This window comes from Blastomyces gilchristii (assembly GCF_000003855.2).
Source record: "Blastomyces gilchristii SLH14081 genomic scaffold supercont1.32, whole genome shotgun sequence".
NCBI lineage: Eukaryota > Fungi > Ascomycota > Eurotiomycetes > Onygenales > Ajellomycetaceae > Blastomyces > Blastomyces gilchristii.
This window is the reverse complement of record NW_003101651.1, coordinates 82,158-95,829: the sequence shown is the minus strand read 5'-3', so window position 1 is coordinate 95,829 and position 13,672 is coordinate 82,158. Positions and strand designations below refer to the sequence as shown.

The 13,672-nt window shown below is 48.0% G+C and overlaps 5 protein-coding genes across 6 annotated transcripts; 3 read left to right on the top strand and 2 right to left on the bottom strand.

Annotated features, from left to right (window-relative positions):
• Positions 1-142: 142 nt before the first annotated feature.
• BDBG_08954 lies at positions 143-1,895 on the bottom strand. Of its 2 annotated transcripts, XM_031723801.1 has the most exons (4): positions 1,703-1,895; positions 1,529-1,645; positions 934-1,458; positions 143-864 (listed from the first exon to the last, which is right to left on the bottom strand). In XM_031723801.1, exons 1-4 carry the CDS (start codon positions 1,792-1,794, stop codon positions 624-626), a joined length of 975 nt encoding a protein of 324 aa, XP_031581131.1. In that variant the 5' UTR covers positions 1,795-1,895; the 3' UTR covers positions 143-623. The 2 variants fall into 2 exon arrangements, with proteins under 2 accessions (XP_031581131.1, XP_002620659.1); XM_002620613.2 differs by having other exon boundaries at positions 143-1,458.
• Positions 1,896-2,038: 143 nt separating this feature from the next.
• On the top strand, positions 2,039-3,627 carry BDBG_08953 (RNA binding protein Rnp24). Its single transcript, XM_002620612.2, has one exon. The coding sequence runs from the start codon at positions 2,155-2,157 to the stop codon at positions 3,412-3,414; it is 1,260 nt and encodes a 419-aa protein (XP_002620658.1). The 5' UTR covers positions 2,039-2,154; the 3' UTR covers positions 3,415-3,627.
• Positions 3,628-4,240: 613 nt separating this feature from the next.
• Positions 4,241-6,456, top strand: BDBG_08952 (uncharacterized protein; the record flags this gene model as incomplete). Its single annotated transcript, XM_002620611.1, has 2 exons — positions 4,241-4,908; positions 5,004-6,456. 2 exons carry the CDS (start codon positions 4,241-4,243, stop codon positions 6,454-6,456), a joined length of 2,121 nt encoding a protein of 706 aa, XP_002620657.1.
• Positions 6,457-6,785: 329 nt separating this feature from the next.
• Positions 6,786-10,041, top strand: BDBG_08951 (exosome complex component RRP4). The gene is made up of 2 exons (XM_002620610.2): positions 6,786-8,719; positions 8,838-10,041. The coding sequence occupies exons 1-2, from the start codon at positions 8,529-8,531 to the stop codon at positions 9,766-9,768; spliced, it is 1,122 nt and encodes a 373-aa protein (XP_002620656.1). The 5' UTR covers positions 6,786-8,528; the 3' UTR covers positions 9,769-10,041.
• On the bottom strand, positions 9,383-13,502 carry BDBG_08950 (oxysterol binding protein). The gene is made up of 2 exons (XM_002620609.2): positions 13,076-13,502; positions 9,383-12,968 (listed from the first exon to the last, which is right to left on the bottom strand). Exons 1-2 carry the CDS (start codon positions 13,109-13,111, stop codon positions 10,071-10,073), a joined length of 2,934 nt encoding a protein of 977 aa, XP_002620655.2. The 5' UTR covers positions 13,112-13,502; the 3' UTR covers positions 9,383-10,070.
• Positions 13,503-13,672: the final 170 nt, after the last annotated feature.

Sequence of the window (13,672 nt, the reverse complement as noted above, 5' to 3'; positions counted from 1 at the left end):
TATGCTCAATCGCACGGCGGGGTTTTGTATAATAAAAGGCAGGATGTAAACCCAATTTGAGTGCCCGCTTTGCTGTTATTGGTTAGTTGTCTGTTTGCTTGGAGGGGTTTCGTTTTGGCACCACCCAGCTTCTAAGATGCGAGGAGATGTAGATTATAAAGTAAATCCTAGCTTTGTGGATTATAGACATTGACATATCAAATGGAAAGCAGTTATAGTCTATATATAGCAGGTAATTGTTCAAGAGAAAATGTATTCATTAAGTGCAAAAAGGGTAACGTGAGGTACGACCAGCTCTAAAAGGGCAGGATTTAGAACCAGCAGACTTTGAGAAACAAGGAAAAGTTTGATGGCTAGGTGTCTTTGTTCCAAAAAATGACACAAAGCTTTTTAAGAAAGCGAACAAACGACATGTGCAATTGAATCAATCGAATTCTGGAGCACTCGAGATTCCAAAAGAAGGGAATCCCGAAAAAAGAATCATATTAAAAATAGGACATCTTGCTCGCAAGGGAAAGGAAGGAAAACATATTCATACACACAGGGGAACTGTAATGACGTTGTAGATGAACGTAGGAGCCGCGTGAACTGCTTGAAAGGTAATAGGGACATCGTGATAGAATTTATGTCGTGGCTCCAGCTGCGGAACTCCTCTTCGCCCGTTTTGGGGCGTCTTCCTTTTTCTTCCTCGACCGACCACCACTGCCACCTTTGGGTCGATAGCCTCCATCCTCGTCTCGCTTTCGCTTTCCACGGCCTCCTCCACCCCCAGATCCCCCACCAGTCGCCGGAACGTCAATTAATATACCATCTTCGTCGTATATATCTTCATCTTTTCGCGTGTGGGTACTCGCTCGCTTCGAACTACGTGGATTGTTAGAACGGGGAGGGGGTTTTTCAGATACCGCATCAGCATCTTGCAGAAAGACTTGCGGTTGATGTTTCCTCAACCAATTTATCACGGAAACTGGATTCCGGATAGCAGCTTCCCTGTCCCTACTCGCAGCTGAGGCAGATTTCCCTGCTGGCCTAGGTTCTCCAGCGGAAGCGGCGTCGAGCGCTGCGGCATACTCAGTTTCATGCTCTGGACTTAGAAACCCGAGCGTTGAATCCATGTCGCATTTCATGGCGGGGTGATCCCCATGAATACTTGAGGTAGTATGTGGGACTTTTAATAACGAGGAGTATTGCACTGCGGGAGCGAAATTCTCGCTTTGAAGGAGAGACTCCTCCAGGCGGCGACATTGGTCGGCCTTTATTTCTCCTGCTAATAGCCTCTCTTTCGCAACCCGGAGTGCCTCGCGAGCAGTTTCCGTGTCGTAGGATTCTTGCTGATAGTGCTCAGGTTCTGGGGAGTGTAGTCTGGGTAACTTGGAGCCTGGGAGGTCGAGGTTATATCGGAGCTCGGGGGGGACGCGTATACTGTTGTTGAGCTCTAAAAGCGCTTCCAGGAGTTGACTATGGAACGGAATCGTATAAGTAAAGGTTTTTAACGTTTCTAAAGGATTTGTCATTTAGGATTGCGTACTCATTCTGTTCCTTAAGTCGCTTTGAGAGGTCGCGAATCCTCAGTTCCTCCTTGAACAAAGTATTGCTCTTTTTCATAGCGTGTTCAAAGCAGATCTTTTGCTTCGCATACTTTCTCCTATATCACACAGTTAGTAGACTCGTACTCGATAATCCGAAGATACGATGAACTGACTTGAAAGACTTATACGTGGTCTGGTGGGTCAGAGGTGGCGCATCGGGCAAGCTCCTCTCCGGCGAAGGAGAGGCAGGCTCAGGGGATGCCATGGCAAAGGTTGGAGTCGTTTGCGCAATGAGAATGTTTCTAGTTCACGCGATTGAGAGTATGGTTGAGCGTATATGAAAATGACAGGGCAGGGCACAATGCGGAATGGATGAGAAGTTGAGACTTGGGAGCCGATGATCGAGGTTGGTTTCCCTTTAGGTCACTGCGGAACGCCGTAAAATTTTCTCTGCCACGAAAAAAATCCCCACTCTGTGCGGAGGAAGAAACTCTACTGTGTCCATCGCATGATTATCTCGGACATTTCTACAGATTCTACTATTCATGTATTGGGGATTTCTAAGTGATTAAACCAATACAATATTAGTCTTTTTATAAATTGTCTATAATCCATCTCCGGAAAAATGCCCGGTATCAAGGAGGCCTCTCCCTCGGGTTCTCCCCCAGCGTCTCGTAAACGGAAGCTAGACGAAGGTCCGGCTCTTGAAATTGATTTATCTGCACCAGAGCCTCCGTCGAAGAAGGCACTTAGAAAGGCGAAAAAGAAGGGAGCAGCAGCGCAAACCACTGAACAATCAACCACACCCCCAGCTACAAAACCCAAATCCCCGGAACCTGCCGAAAAGCCGTCGAAGCGGTCTGGCTACGGAGTTTGGATAGGCAATCTACCCTTCAATGTGAAGAAGGACGACGTCAGGGTATTCTTTACCAGTTCAGGCTCCTTGAAAAATGAGGAGATCACGCGGATACATTTGCCCGAGGGCATAAAACAAAATGGCAAACCTCAAAACAAGGGGTTCGCCTACGTGGATTTCACCACCCAGAAGGCAATGGAGGCTGCAATTGCGATGAGTGAACAGCTGATTAGTGGTCGTCGGGCGTTGGTTAAGAATGCGAACAACTTTGTGGGAAGGCCCGACAAGCCAAAGGACGAGGCTGCTGGAAATAAGACTTCCAACTCCACCGTGCATGCTCCCTCCAAGCGGGTGTTTGTTGGCAATCTTGGATTTGATGTGACCAAGGAGATTTTGGAAGAACACTTCAAACCATGCGGGGTTATTGAGAGCATACAAGTTGCGACGTTTCAGGATACTGGCAAGTGCAAGGGCTACGCGTGGGTTGAGTTTGAGAGTATTGACGCGGCAGAAGCTGCGATGAGGGGGTTCGTGCATGTTCCGGAAGAAGAAGAAGATGATGATGATCATGACGATGACGATGATGAGAAAAACACGGACAGCTCAAATGAAGTTGGGGGATCCCGTGGCGAGGAATCCCAAAGTAAAGCGAAGGCCAAAAACAAGAAACCTACGACGAAGAGGGTATGGGTTAATCGAATTATGGGCCGCCCGCTACGGATGGAGTTTGCGGAAGACAAGGCAACCCGGTATAAAAAGCGGTTTGGAAAAGATGGAACGTCGAAGGATAAGTTCGCCACAGAATCCGGAGGTGAGGAGCAAGTCAGGCACAATGGTATCGAACCTCCTGCAATTGAGGAAGTGTCTGAGAAGAATACCAAGTCATTCCAAAAATCGAGAGCCGGAAAGGGTCAGGGGAATTTCAAGAAAGGCGGACTAGCAAGAGGGGGCCGATATACGCAAGACGTTGTCCGGAGGCTTAGCGGAGCTATTGTCGAATCTCAGGGCAAGAAGACGACGTTTGATTGAGTTTGCTGTTTTGCTCTGTTTTGAATACATATCCTCTACACCTTAGCATTGTGTCGCCATAGGTTACGAAACTTTTTTGTTGCTATATTTGTGTTTTCTCTAGATATCCTCCTGGTTTAGATTCTCGTGTTGTTTACCTTCTAAAATAATCGTCAAATATTTTTCCACCATTTTATAGTACGTTTAGCAAAACATGCGGCTGATGCATTTCCACGCTCTACAACTACCTAGGCAATCATACGCCACAGCGACTTAATTTTTCTTGCCTCCCGCCTGGGGGGGTGTATACCTCATGCAGGGCTTCAATGCGAACCAGGGTCCCAGACATCCTGCACAGGCGCATAGAAGAGGCCCCAAGGACATAGAGAACACGCGCGCTTGGGTAAGGAAGACGTGGGCAAGGAGCATCAACGCTAGTCCGGATTGAACCTAGTCGCAACCCTCGCCAAGCCTGGAATGTTTTGCGTGAACTTGACCAAGAACGGAGGAGAGCCTTAAAAAGATGACGCCGAGACCGTGAGAGAAGAACGAGAAGACGAGAAGACGACGAAGAAGGATAAGAAGGATACTACAACAACTACTGCTAGGCTACTTGGGTCCTGTATCTCCCATTCTGCTCTGGTCTTGCTGGTTGTCTCTGCTCGTGCACAGGTCGGTCCATCAGCAGACAGTCGACTCCTCTCGCCTTCACCTATTTGTTTATCTCGACGCCTTCTCGCCCCACAAGTCCATCCATATCTCTCTCCAACATAGTTAGCATCTGAGATATCTTTTCTGCGGGGGAAGTACAAGGCTCCGTTTAGGCGACATTTTATTGTATCTCCAGATGGCTCCTCATCGAAGAAGCCGGATTCCTAGCCGGAGGAGAAGGGGGGATGATGGGGATGAAGACGGCTCACTAAACGAGGATTTGGAGGATGATTCTCTGAGCGAAGGAACTATTTCAGCACACGAGGATGTCGATGCCGATGAAGAAGAGAGCGATCTGAGTGAAAAGGATGCAACAGCTAGGCCAAAGGAAATACCAGCAACAAATGGCCGGGCGCGAGTTACAGGTCGCTCTGAAGGCGATGAGGCTCAACTGAGAGGCAAATCGACAACTGCCGTCGGACGACTCTTTGGGGCAACAGTATCGGATACCGAGATTATGCTGAACGGGCTGAAGTTGTCTGAGGGACCGGAAGGCATCGAGGAAATCCACTTTGATGACACGAAGGAAGAGCTAGATAATTCTGTCGCCACCCCAAAATCCGCGAACAACAAGGGATCGAGGGGGGGGACGCTTGCAGAGAGGAGGCGGCGTGAGCATGAGGAATACATCAAGGAACGGGAGTCGAATCCAGCTTTCGTGCCTACTCGGGGTGGGTTCTTCCTTCATGACAAGCGGAATACTGATTCCCCGCCAAATGGCTATCGGCCACCATACAATAACAATACGAATAACAAACCGAAGACTCGCCCCCATGGTCTCATTGTTGATAGCAATGCTGCAAGGTTAGTATTCATTCCTAACTTGTCTATCATTTACCATTTCTTTCTTTGTTTTTTTCTGCGGGGACTAGATGCTGATTTCCACCCTGCCCAATTAGACGCCCTGCTGCAAAACCGGACGTAACTGCTGAGCAGTGGGCGCATGATCTACACGAAACCGTTGTCCAAGACACTCGCTCGGTACCATCCACTTCCGCAGCCGTTCCCAATAAAATTCCTTTCCCACATCCCCCAAGACCTGTCTCCACAGCTCCTCGATCATCTCCTCAAAACCGCTCCTTCTCTAGCATTATCCTGGTGGGCAATGTTCCTGTCATAGTGTTTCTCCCGGGCATGAAAGCCCCTATCCCATACTCCGCCGTACCTAAAAGACAACACACCTGCCTCCCCAAGCATCGACCGCCTCTTCGTCGTGATAAACCTGTTAGAATATCTTTACCAGGACAGCCGCCCCGATACATATTCCCCGACCCGGAGCGGTCCTTTATTTTTATCCCACGAGCATTAAGACCAAATCAACAATACCGACAACGAGGTCGTGGAGGCTTCTACGGGGGTGGTGGTAGGAGAACGAGTATTTACGGAGGGAGTATATATACGCCAAGCGTGGCCATGAGTCGCAGATCATCTGTCGGCAGGGGAACTGATGTCATCAACTCTCCTGCCGGCTCTGTCATTTCTCGCCTTGGTGTTATGCCTGGTGAAGGTGGGAAACCGGTAGTACGGCTACCACCTTCAATTAGACCTCCTGTTGGGCCAGGTTTTGTTCCACCCCATGGCGTTGCCCCCCATATGAATGCCGCTCACCCTCCACCATACTCGATGCCGCCACCCCCTGAATTCCGTGAAAACCGGCCGACACATAACATCCCAATGCATCAGCCGCGACCACAGAAGACAGTCTCAGTTGCTGATATCGAATCTCCTGTTTCATACCCATTCAACCCATCTCAACAGCAACAGGAGCAACCTTTCCATCACCAGGTTCCACAGCCGGTTAATGGAGCGTTCATGCCTGATTCCGCCATGTATGCTCCCCATGCGCGGCAACCCTCACATGTCTCTCAGGCGTCTGCAACACCTCTGTCTCAGATCCCAGAGCGTGCCATCCACGCTCAACCGTTCCAGCCATATCCTTACCAACAACCCCAACCATATTATACCGAGGCTGGCTATCAACCTGCCCCTGTATTCTATCCCGCAACAAACCCAGAGTATCCAACCTACAACGCTCCCGCTCAGCCCGGCCATCCTCCAGCTTATGGGCCCCAACAAATGCCTTACTCCATGCCTCCGCACCAACCACCTACTAGTGACCTAGCGCAAACGCAGTCCGGCACCGTTGCGCATGAGTCAAACGGCACCGTATATTACTACGATACGTCACAAGTGGCAGGCCTCACATACCCGCAGCAGCAGAACGAAGTGTACTCTGCACCGCCTCAAAGAGCGCCGCAGGGAGGTGTAGTTGGTATGGGAGGCATGATGACACCACCGGGAACGACTTATTACTACCCTCAACCTCAAAATGGGACAGTATATTATGCATGAAAACCCTTTCGTCCAATTTTGCGGAGTCTTATACTTATACGGCATGTCCTTTTTTACTTCTTTACTTCCTTTTCTTTCTTCTTTTTTTGTTTCTTTTTCTTTTTTTTCCTATTCCTTCTCCCTCTTCTTGAACTTTTTTTTACTTTTTTACCCCAGCTTTTATTTACCATCTGTCGATTTTTCCGGAACCCATTTATCTTCAGCTATCTTTTCATACATTTTTGGCGCTGCTTGTCAGTTCTTATTTTGTTCTTGATGCTCCGTTGCTTTCGCTTCGCTGTTTAATTTCCAAAACGAACTCCTCATTCCCGTCTGCTGTTTAGATTATGTTCCCCGTGCATTTTTAGCGGCTTGTGTCTTTCTTTTTATTATTATTTTTTCTTTTTCTTTCTATCTTTCTTTTTTCAAATTCGGGCAACCATTCTTTTTATTTCATCATTCTTACTTTTTTACCGCCCCCTCGAACGCCATGGTTTCTAGGAATTATATATTCAGCCTCCTTTTACGGTATAGCATTGTTTTATTGTTTTAGTTGCGCAAGCCCATTTTGCTTTCCTTAGTTAGTTTTCGGACATGCATTCTTCGTCTCATGTTTCCTTTCCATTTGCTGAATATTGTTTCTTCGTTTGTCTCTTCTTCTCTTCCTCCGTTACTCTTTCTCGCAAGTGTCCCTGCCTTTCGCTCTCCGTTTTCACCTCGTCTCTCTGGTAAGCGTTCTCCAAAATCCCTCGAAAAGGAGAGAGAGAGAAAAAAAAAAAAAAAAAGAGTTAAAAAAGGCGACCTTCTTGATTTACCTCTTGTTGATTTATATTCTATCATTTCTTCTTTCCATGCTTGACTATTCTTAGCCGCGTGCTCCTTAACCTGGCAAATTCTAGCCGTATCCTCTCTTTACCATACCCATTCACAACCGCTGAGAGCTCCCCATCTCTCCACGCTCATCCTTTATCATATATTCAAAACTTCTTGACTTATCTATTCTCCCACCCACAGCGTGCTTGATATCCCCGCATCCAAAAAAAAGGCCCCTTTATCTTGATTTCTCACTTCTTCAATCTTCTTTACCCCTTAGTGCTATTGCCCCCTGTCGCCTTCCCCCCTTTAACAAATTTGGGCTTAAATCATGTTCATTGATTCCGTTTTCGTCGTTTGCTGTGCTACTATTTGTCTGCTTCGCTGTTTGCGTCTCATCGCTAGTTTTCTCCCCATAGGCTTGTATACGCTTTCTTTTCGTTTCTTTTCTTCTCTCTTCTATTCTTCCTTCACCTTTCTTTCTCGTTTTATCAAGGGTCAAAGTCATTCTTCGAACTTCCAAAACATACGCAATGCAAAAAAAAGCAAGCAAAAAAAGATGTCTGTTTGGTTTTTTTTTGACCTTTCTTTCATGCTCTCTTACGTTTCTCGAACGCTTATTTTTATTCTCCCTCCCACATTTCTTTCTCTTCTCTTCTTTTCTTTTACTTTGCTTGATATCACTATTCTTATCTATACTATTTTATATTATCACGGTGGAAATGAAATAAGTAATCTACGTGCGGTATCCCTGTTTAACTTCGCATATTTTCATACTGGTATATTTCCTAATTTGTTCCCTGCCCTCCTCCATTTTCCCCTTTACACCCGCCCTTGTCTTTTCTCATAGAGAAAGACCTTGATATTGTATTTCCGGGACTTATTTATATCAACTATCTCCAGGATACTTCAGACAGCGATGTCACCTTTTTTTATTTCTTCCGCTATCGGCTTCTTAAATCATATCTTCCTTTTATTTAACGTTCGTTAGACGAAAAAACACTTTTTGGTTAACACTTCATGGTATTAGAGCGCCCCAGGAATGATTTCTCCTTCTAAATATTCGAGATCACGTGATTCGCTCCTCCAGCTTCCCCAAAAAACAACCTCCGCAACTATTTGATTGATCATCTAGAGATATCTCACAACTGCTGTGACTCCTACATGAAAATCACATATTATTATAACCCATTGATGCTGAAAACTCCTTATCGGAGAACAAAAGAAAGATTTCTCGCCCCACCAGGCAAAAAAATTGATCGACGAGCAGCTACGTGAGAATGGCAATTACCATTCTGCCGCCCTCCATGCCAGAGGAGGAATACAGCTCTTCAGAAGATGAATCAAGAGACTCCGAAGGCGATGTTGACATGTCTGGTGGCAATGCGCGACCTGCAAAACGTCTCCGTCTCTCTAAGGGCGGAATAGTCACACCGGGAGAAGTTGTGACAGATGATCCTCAATGGATGAGGTACATGCTATACACACCTTTCTTCTATCATTCTACCTCATATCAACATTCCTACGTACATCCAACCCTTATATGATACTATCAGCCTTCAACTAACAGCGCCCCTACCCAAATCCAGAGGCCACGGCACCTTCACCCGTCCGGCACACAACCCCTTCCACATCACCACCCCCTCAACCTCCTCTAGCACATCAAACACAATCATAGCCACCGTCGCCGGCACCGTTCAAAAAACCAACAAACTCCTCTCCGTCCAACCACTGCGAGCCCGCTACACGCCCGAAATCGGCGACCTAGTCATCGGCCGCATCGTCGAAGTGCAATCGCGGCGGTGGAAAGTTGACGTCGCAGCACCCTTACTCGCCCAACTACCGCTATCCGCCATAAACCTTCCCGGCGGTATCCTGCGCAAGCGCACGACGGCTGATGAGCTGCAGATCCGCTCGTTTTTCAACGAGGGCGATTTGCTGGTCGCGGAGGTGCAGGCGGTCCATCAGGATGGGGCTGCGTCGTTACATACCCGCTCGTTGAAATATGGCAAGTTGCGCAATGGGGTGTTTTTGGCCGTCGGTGGTATGAGTGCGGCGGGTGGTGTGGTTAGGGGGAGTGGGGTCGTTAGGTCCCGGAGACAGGTGTGGACGTTCCCGGCGTCGCACGGTGCTGGGGAAATTGATGTTGTACTGGGGGTTAATGGGTATATTTGGATTTCGAAACATGTTGGTGATGGGGCTGTGGGTGGTGCCGCTGGTGGAGATGTGTCAATTACGCGCTTGGAGGAGATGGTCAGTAGTGCCATATACTCGAGTCAGAATGATGAAATTGGATTGGCCACGAGGAGGGAGATTGCACGGCTATGCGGGTGCATTCGGGTGCTTGTGGAGGGTGGAGTTAAGGTTGATGAAGACACGGTTATGAAGGCGTATCGTGCGAGTTTGGAAATTGAATTGGAAGTAGGGGATGAAGAGGAAGATGGAGAGGGGAGGGAGGGCAGAGATTATCTGGGCGGTGAGAAGGCGAAGAGAGTTGTTAATGCGGCGTTAGGGAGGTAATCATAGGATACGACTTGATAATAAATGAGATCTACTAATCTGATCCAAAACGGAGATCCAAGCCTATCTATCCTTTAAGCGTTAATTTTGTATTGCTCCCTCGTACACAGTATTTATACTATCTATCTACTTCAAAAATAAAAAAGTAAAACAACAGGAGTTTAAATAACTAGTCTCTCAGGAAAAAAACTAGTACATAGGGTGTATCAACAACTAGAAATTCTACAGAGTCATGGACAACTAGCGCGCTTCTTGAACCGCCCAAACAAACCCCTATCTATTCCGACAGATAATATAAAGTTCTATAACTTAAACACTGGCACAATTCCCGTCCACTCTCCCCTTGCCCTCTCCTCCCAATACCCATCCTTTCCTGTTTTCATCTTCCAAACAGTCTCGTCTTCAGCAGCCCCATCACCCTCCCCGACAACCTCCACAAACCACCTAGGCCTCCAATGTTCCCCTCTCTCCTCCATCTCCCTCCTCCTTTCCCGCTGTCTCTCCTCCAACTCCGTCTTGAGGTGTTCTGCGTGGTCTACATCCCCCTCCTCCAGTGCTAGCTGGTCCGGCCGTAGCCGGCTGTCCGTAACAGGGATTTTCCCTTTCTCGATATCAGTGATTTCATTCAGCGAAGCAGCGAAGGATGTGTATCCATAATTCTTCGTAGGTTTAGCGACGAGCGGGCCAGCAGCCCAGATGGTCTTGTTTGTCTCCACACCATGTTCCGTCAGTTGAAGGGAGGAGGTCCAGGACCCCTGGAGGCCTAGGGGTAGCTCCCCGCCATGCGTGTCAAAGGCTTTAACGGAAACTTCTTCGCTGCGGCCTGAGAACACGCCGCCAGTTTTGAAGGTTGCGATTGTCTTTTGGCCTGTAGTTTCGTTGAGAACGCACATCTGGCCGACGGGCTCGACATATTTTTCGCCTGCGATGATGTTACGAAGGAAACATGTTGCGGGGGACCAGCTGAAATGTTCGCCGTTAGAGTGCAGAGTCAGGCGGGCTTTGCCATCCGTAATTATCTCAGCCGACTTGCCCCAGAATTTTTGTGTGGGTTTGGGCGATTGGATGAAGCTCCAATCTTTGGAATCTGCTTGGTAGGCGAGTTGAACGGGCCGGTGAGAGACCTTTTCGGCGATGAAACGGAAACCGCGGTCTTCGCGGATAAGTTCAAAGGTTTCGCCCAGCATGGGATTGAAAGGCTTGCGGATGGCGCGTTCCTTGACTCTCGCGTTGGAGAGCGGTGAGAGGGCAAATGCTGTCACATAGATTAGACGCTCCAGGCCATCAGTGGCGCTTGCGGCATTGTCGAGAAGTTGGGAATATTCGAATTGCTCGGCTGCGCGCTGAAGAAGGGACATGGGTTCATTGGCAGAAACCGGCATGGAAATGGTTGACAGGTCCTTGCCAACGTTCCTGCGAAGAAAGCTTATCAAACTTGGTGGCGGCATAGCTGGTGGTGGTATTTGGGTTCTCCGTACGACTTTAATATCAAGGGGCAATGGCGCAAGTGATCTAGGCTTGGCTGGGAACAGAGATGAGGAGTTATCCAGTCTGAACCCGTTACTCGTGAAAGTGTCACCTTCGTCCATCTCGCTACCAGAGAGGGACTCATCATCTCCATCAGCCGTCACAGGAGATTCACTCCTCTCATACTCATCGTCGCTGTCTCGTTGAATGGTAAGTAGCGGGGAGATATTTCCGTCCGTAGCATCGAAGAATTCCTGTGATGCCTCGGACTCAAAACTTGGGCGGGTTTTGATGTGGCAACTTTTGGTTGCGGCCTTCTGTTTTTTATCCAGCATAAGAGTCGAAAATTCTGACACAACATAATTAAGTTCTTGGAGTATTATCATCAAATCGTCATGTACACTCTGTTCGGGAGTCTTGCTCACCTCGCCATGAGGTTTCGCGTTGGGAGGAACATTCGCATTCGACGGTGGAATTGTGGTTTGTGGAGAAATATTACGTTTCCCAGCTGGATTGGGGGTGTGGCTGATATCCCGAGGTTTCAGTTTCCAGAAAGACCTCTTCTCTCTATTCTCCACCGCTTCATCCACACTACTTCCCGTTTGGGAGGGAGTAGACTTTTTAGCAGTAGATGGGCTCTGTGAGCGTTCCCGACGCTCAATAGGGGTTCCTAAATACTTAGGGTCTGTATCTTTTGCCAAACGACGCACCATATCTCTTGTGTTAGATACTTTCTCAACTAGGGCTTCCACCTCCTCCCATTCTCGGACATCATTCACAACAGTGCTAGAAGGCTTTCCCAGTTGGGGGCGTGTTTTCGGGTGGGATTCCGACAGGCTGCTTTCTTGGTTTTGAGAAGCTTTTTCCAAAGCGCGCTTCCATGCTAAAAAGTCAGAGTCATTGGAGGCTCGGAGATGCCAGATCTCCACTCCAGAATCAATAGATATTTCTCTAGTCTTTTGATTGGTCGCAATAACCGCTAGGTTCAAAGGTATGGCGCCGCGGAGGGCCGACGAATTACGATCGTGATAGTAGGATAAAGTTGACGATGTAAAATTGAGGGAGAAAAAACGACGTGCGTATCCCTGGTGACGCTTTCTCCTTCTCTTCTGGAGAATCCCAGCGTGTACAGTTAATGGGAAGCTTTTGGAAGAGTCCGCGCTAGGAGGAGGAATTTTGCTATTGGCCCGGGCACGGCCAGGTCGCAATGACTCTGTCGAGTCTAACGCCGTCGGGTGTAATGCGGGGCTCGGGCGCGCCTGGAGATTTCCAACGACTGTCCCTGTAGCTTGTGAATGGTGAACCTGGTGACCCGAATGCGGAGGAGCATGGGAGGGATAGGTCAGAAGGACAAAAGTTGCAGTTTTCGAGATTTGTTTCGAGAAGGTATTGTCGAATACAAGAGCATAATTCCCTCCTTCGTTCTGGTTAACGTCATAGGTTCCCTGAGAGATTTTATCCGCTTCGCATTTGCCAATCCACTGGATGGGCTTCAGACCTAAACTTCGAAGTTTCTCCGTGACCACAGACGAGGAATTGACATTTTTGTTGTTCTCCTTATTCGATTCACTAAACTCATTGGTAGTAGACTCCGAGCTGTTGTGGCTGCCCGCGACATTTCCGGATGGGCCGGGATGTTTGAAGATCCCAAAATTGAGGGACTTCTTATGGGGTTGAATGCTCCAGGATATGGTATGTTCGGATCTGACGTTGATCCAGCGTACAAGATAAGACTGTGTTACAGTGCTATCCATTAGCCACATGTTGCGATTCAGAAATCAAAAGGGAGATAGAGGAGGGGTATCAGGGGTATGGCTTGTCTCGGGAAGGTAGCGTGTACTTTACTATGAATCTCCAACTCTTCCATTCCCGCCATGATGCCAGATAGCCGATAATTTTGGTATGCTTTGGGGCGCGCAAACGCGCCCTTTGATTTAGAGATATAAGGAAGTTGGAAATTCTATGGCGACCTAACCATGACCAAGCCTGCAGAGAGATTTGGGAGAGAACAAAAGGGGAACAGGAAGACAAGTGGAGTATGAGAGTCGCGGAGGGATCTACGCTGACGCTATGACTACCAGTCACTGTGTCAGCAGCGAGCGAGCGAGAAGCGAGATACGCTGTGTAAGTAAGATACGTTTTAGCACAGCACACAGCTCAACAACAGCGAGGATAGGATATTGGCCACTAGCGAAATGGCGAGAAGTCCCTAGAGTTGATTGATATATAAATACAAATGTTGTTGGTAGTAGTTATGGGCCCCCCCTTTCGAGTTGCTTTAGTTACTTGACTCGTATCGCATAATCATAGGATCACATGATTCTGGCGGCTCTGGCTGAGTCAAGTCAGCGCTAGTCTAAATCGAGGCAACTAGGCGCTGCACAAGTGGGGCTCCCGGAGTATCCACTGTTTTCATTGTATGTAATCACGGGAAATC

Bases quoted from the DNA above. Each gene is read 5' to 3' on its own strand.
- BDBG_08954 (XM_002620613.2), bottom strand. From the start codon at position 1,794: ATGGCATCCCCTGAGCCTGCCTCTCCTTCGCCGGAGAGGAGCTTGCCC. The intron at 1,646-1,702 runs GTCAGTTCATCG...TGTGTGATATAG, and splicing joins ACCACGTATAAGTCTTTCAA to GAGAAAGTATGCGAAGCAAA. The intron at 1,459-1,528 runs GTACGCAATCCT...TCCGTTCCATAG, and splicing joins CGACTTAAGGAACAGAATGA to TCAACTCCTGGAAGCGCTTT.
- BDBG_08953 (XM_002620612.2), top strand. From the start codon at position 2,155: ATGCCCGGTATCAAGGAGGCCTCTCCCTCGGGTTCTCCCCCAGCGTCT.
- BDBG_08951 (XM_002620610.2), top strand. From the start codon at position 8,529: ATGGCAATTACCATTCTGCCGCCCTCCATGCCAGAGGAGGAATACAGC. The intron at 8,720-8,837 runs GTACATGCTATA...ACCCAAATCCAG, and splicing joins GATGATCCTCAATGGATGAG to AGGCCACGGCACCTTCACCC.
- BDBG_08950 (XM_002620609.2), bottom strand. From the start codon at position 13,111: ATGGCGGGAATGGAAGAGTTGGAGATTCATAGTAAA. The intron at 12,969-13,075 runs GTACACGCTACC...ACTGTAACACAG, and splicing joins AGTTGGAGATTCATAGTAAA to TCTTATCTTGTACGCTGGAT.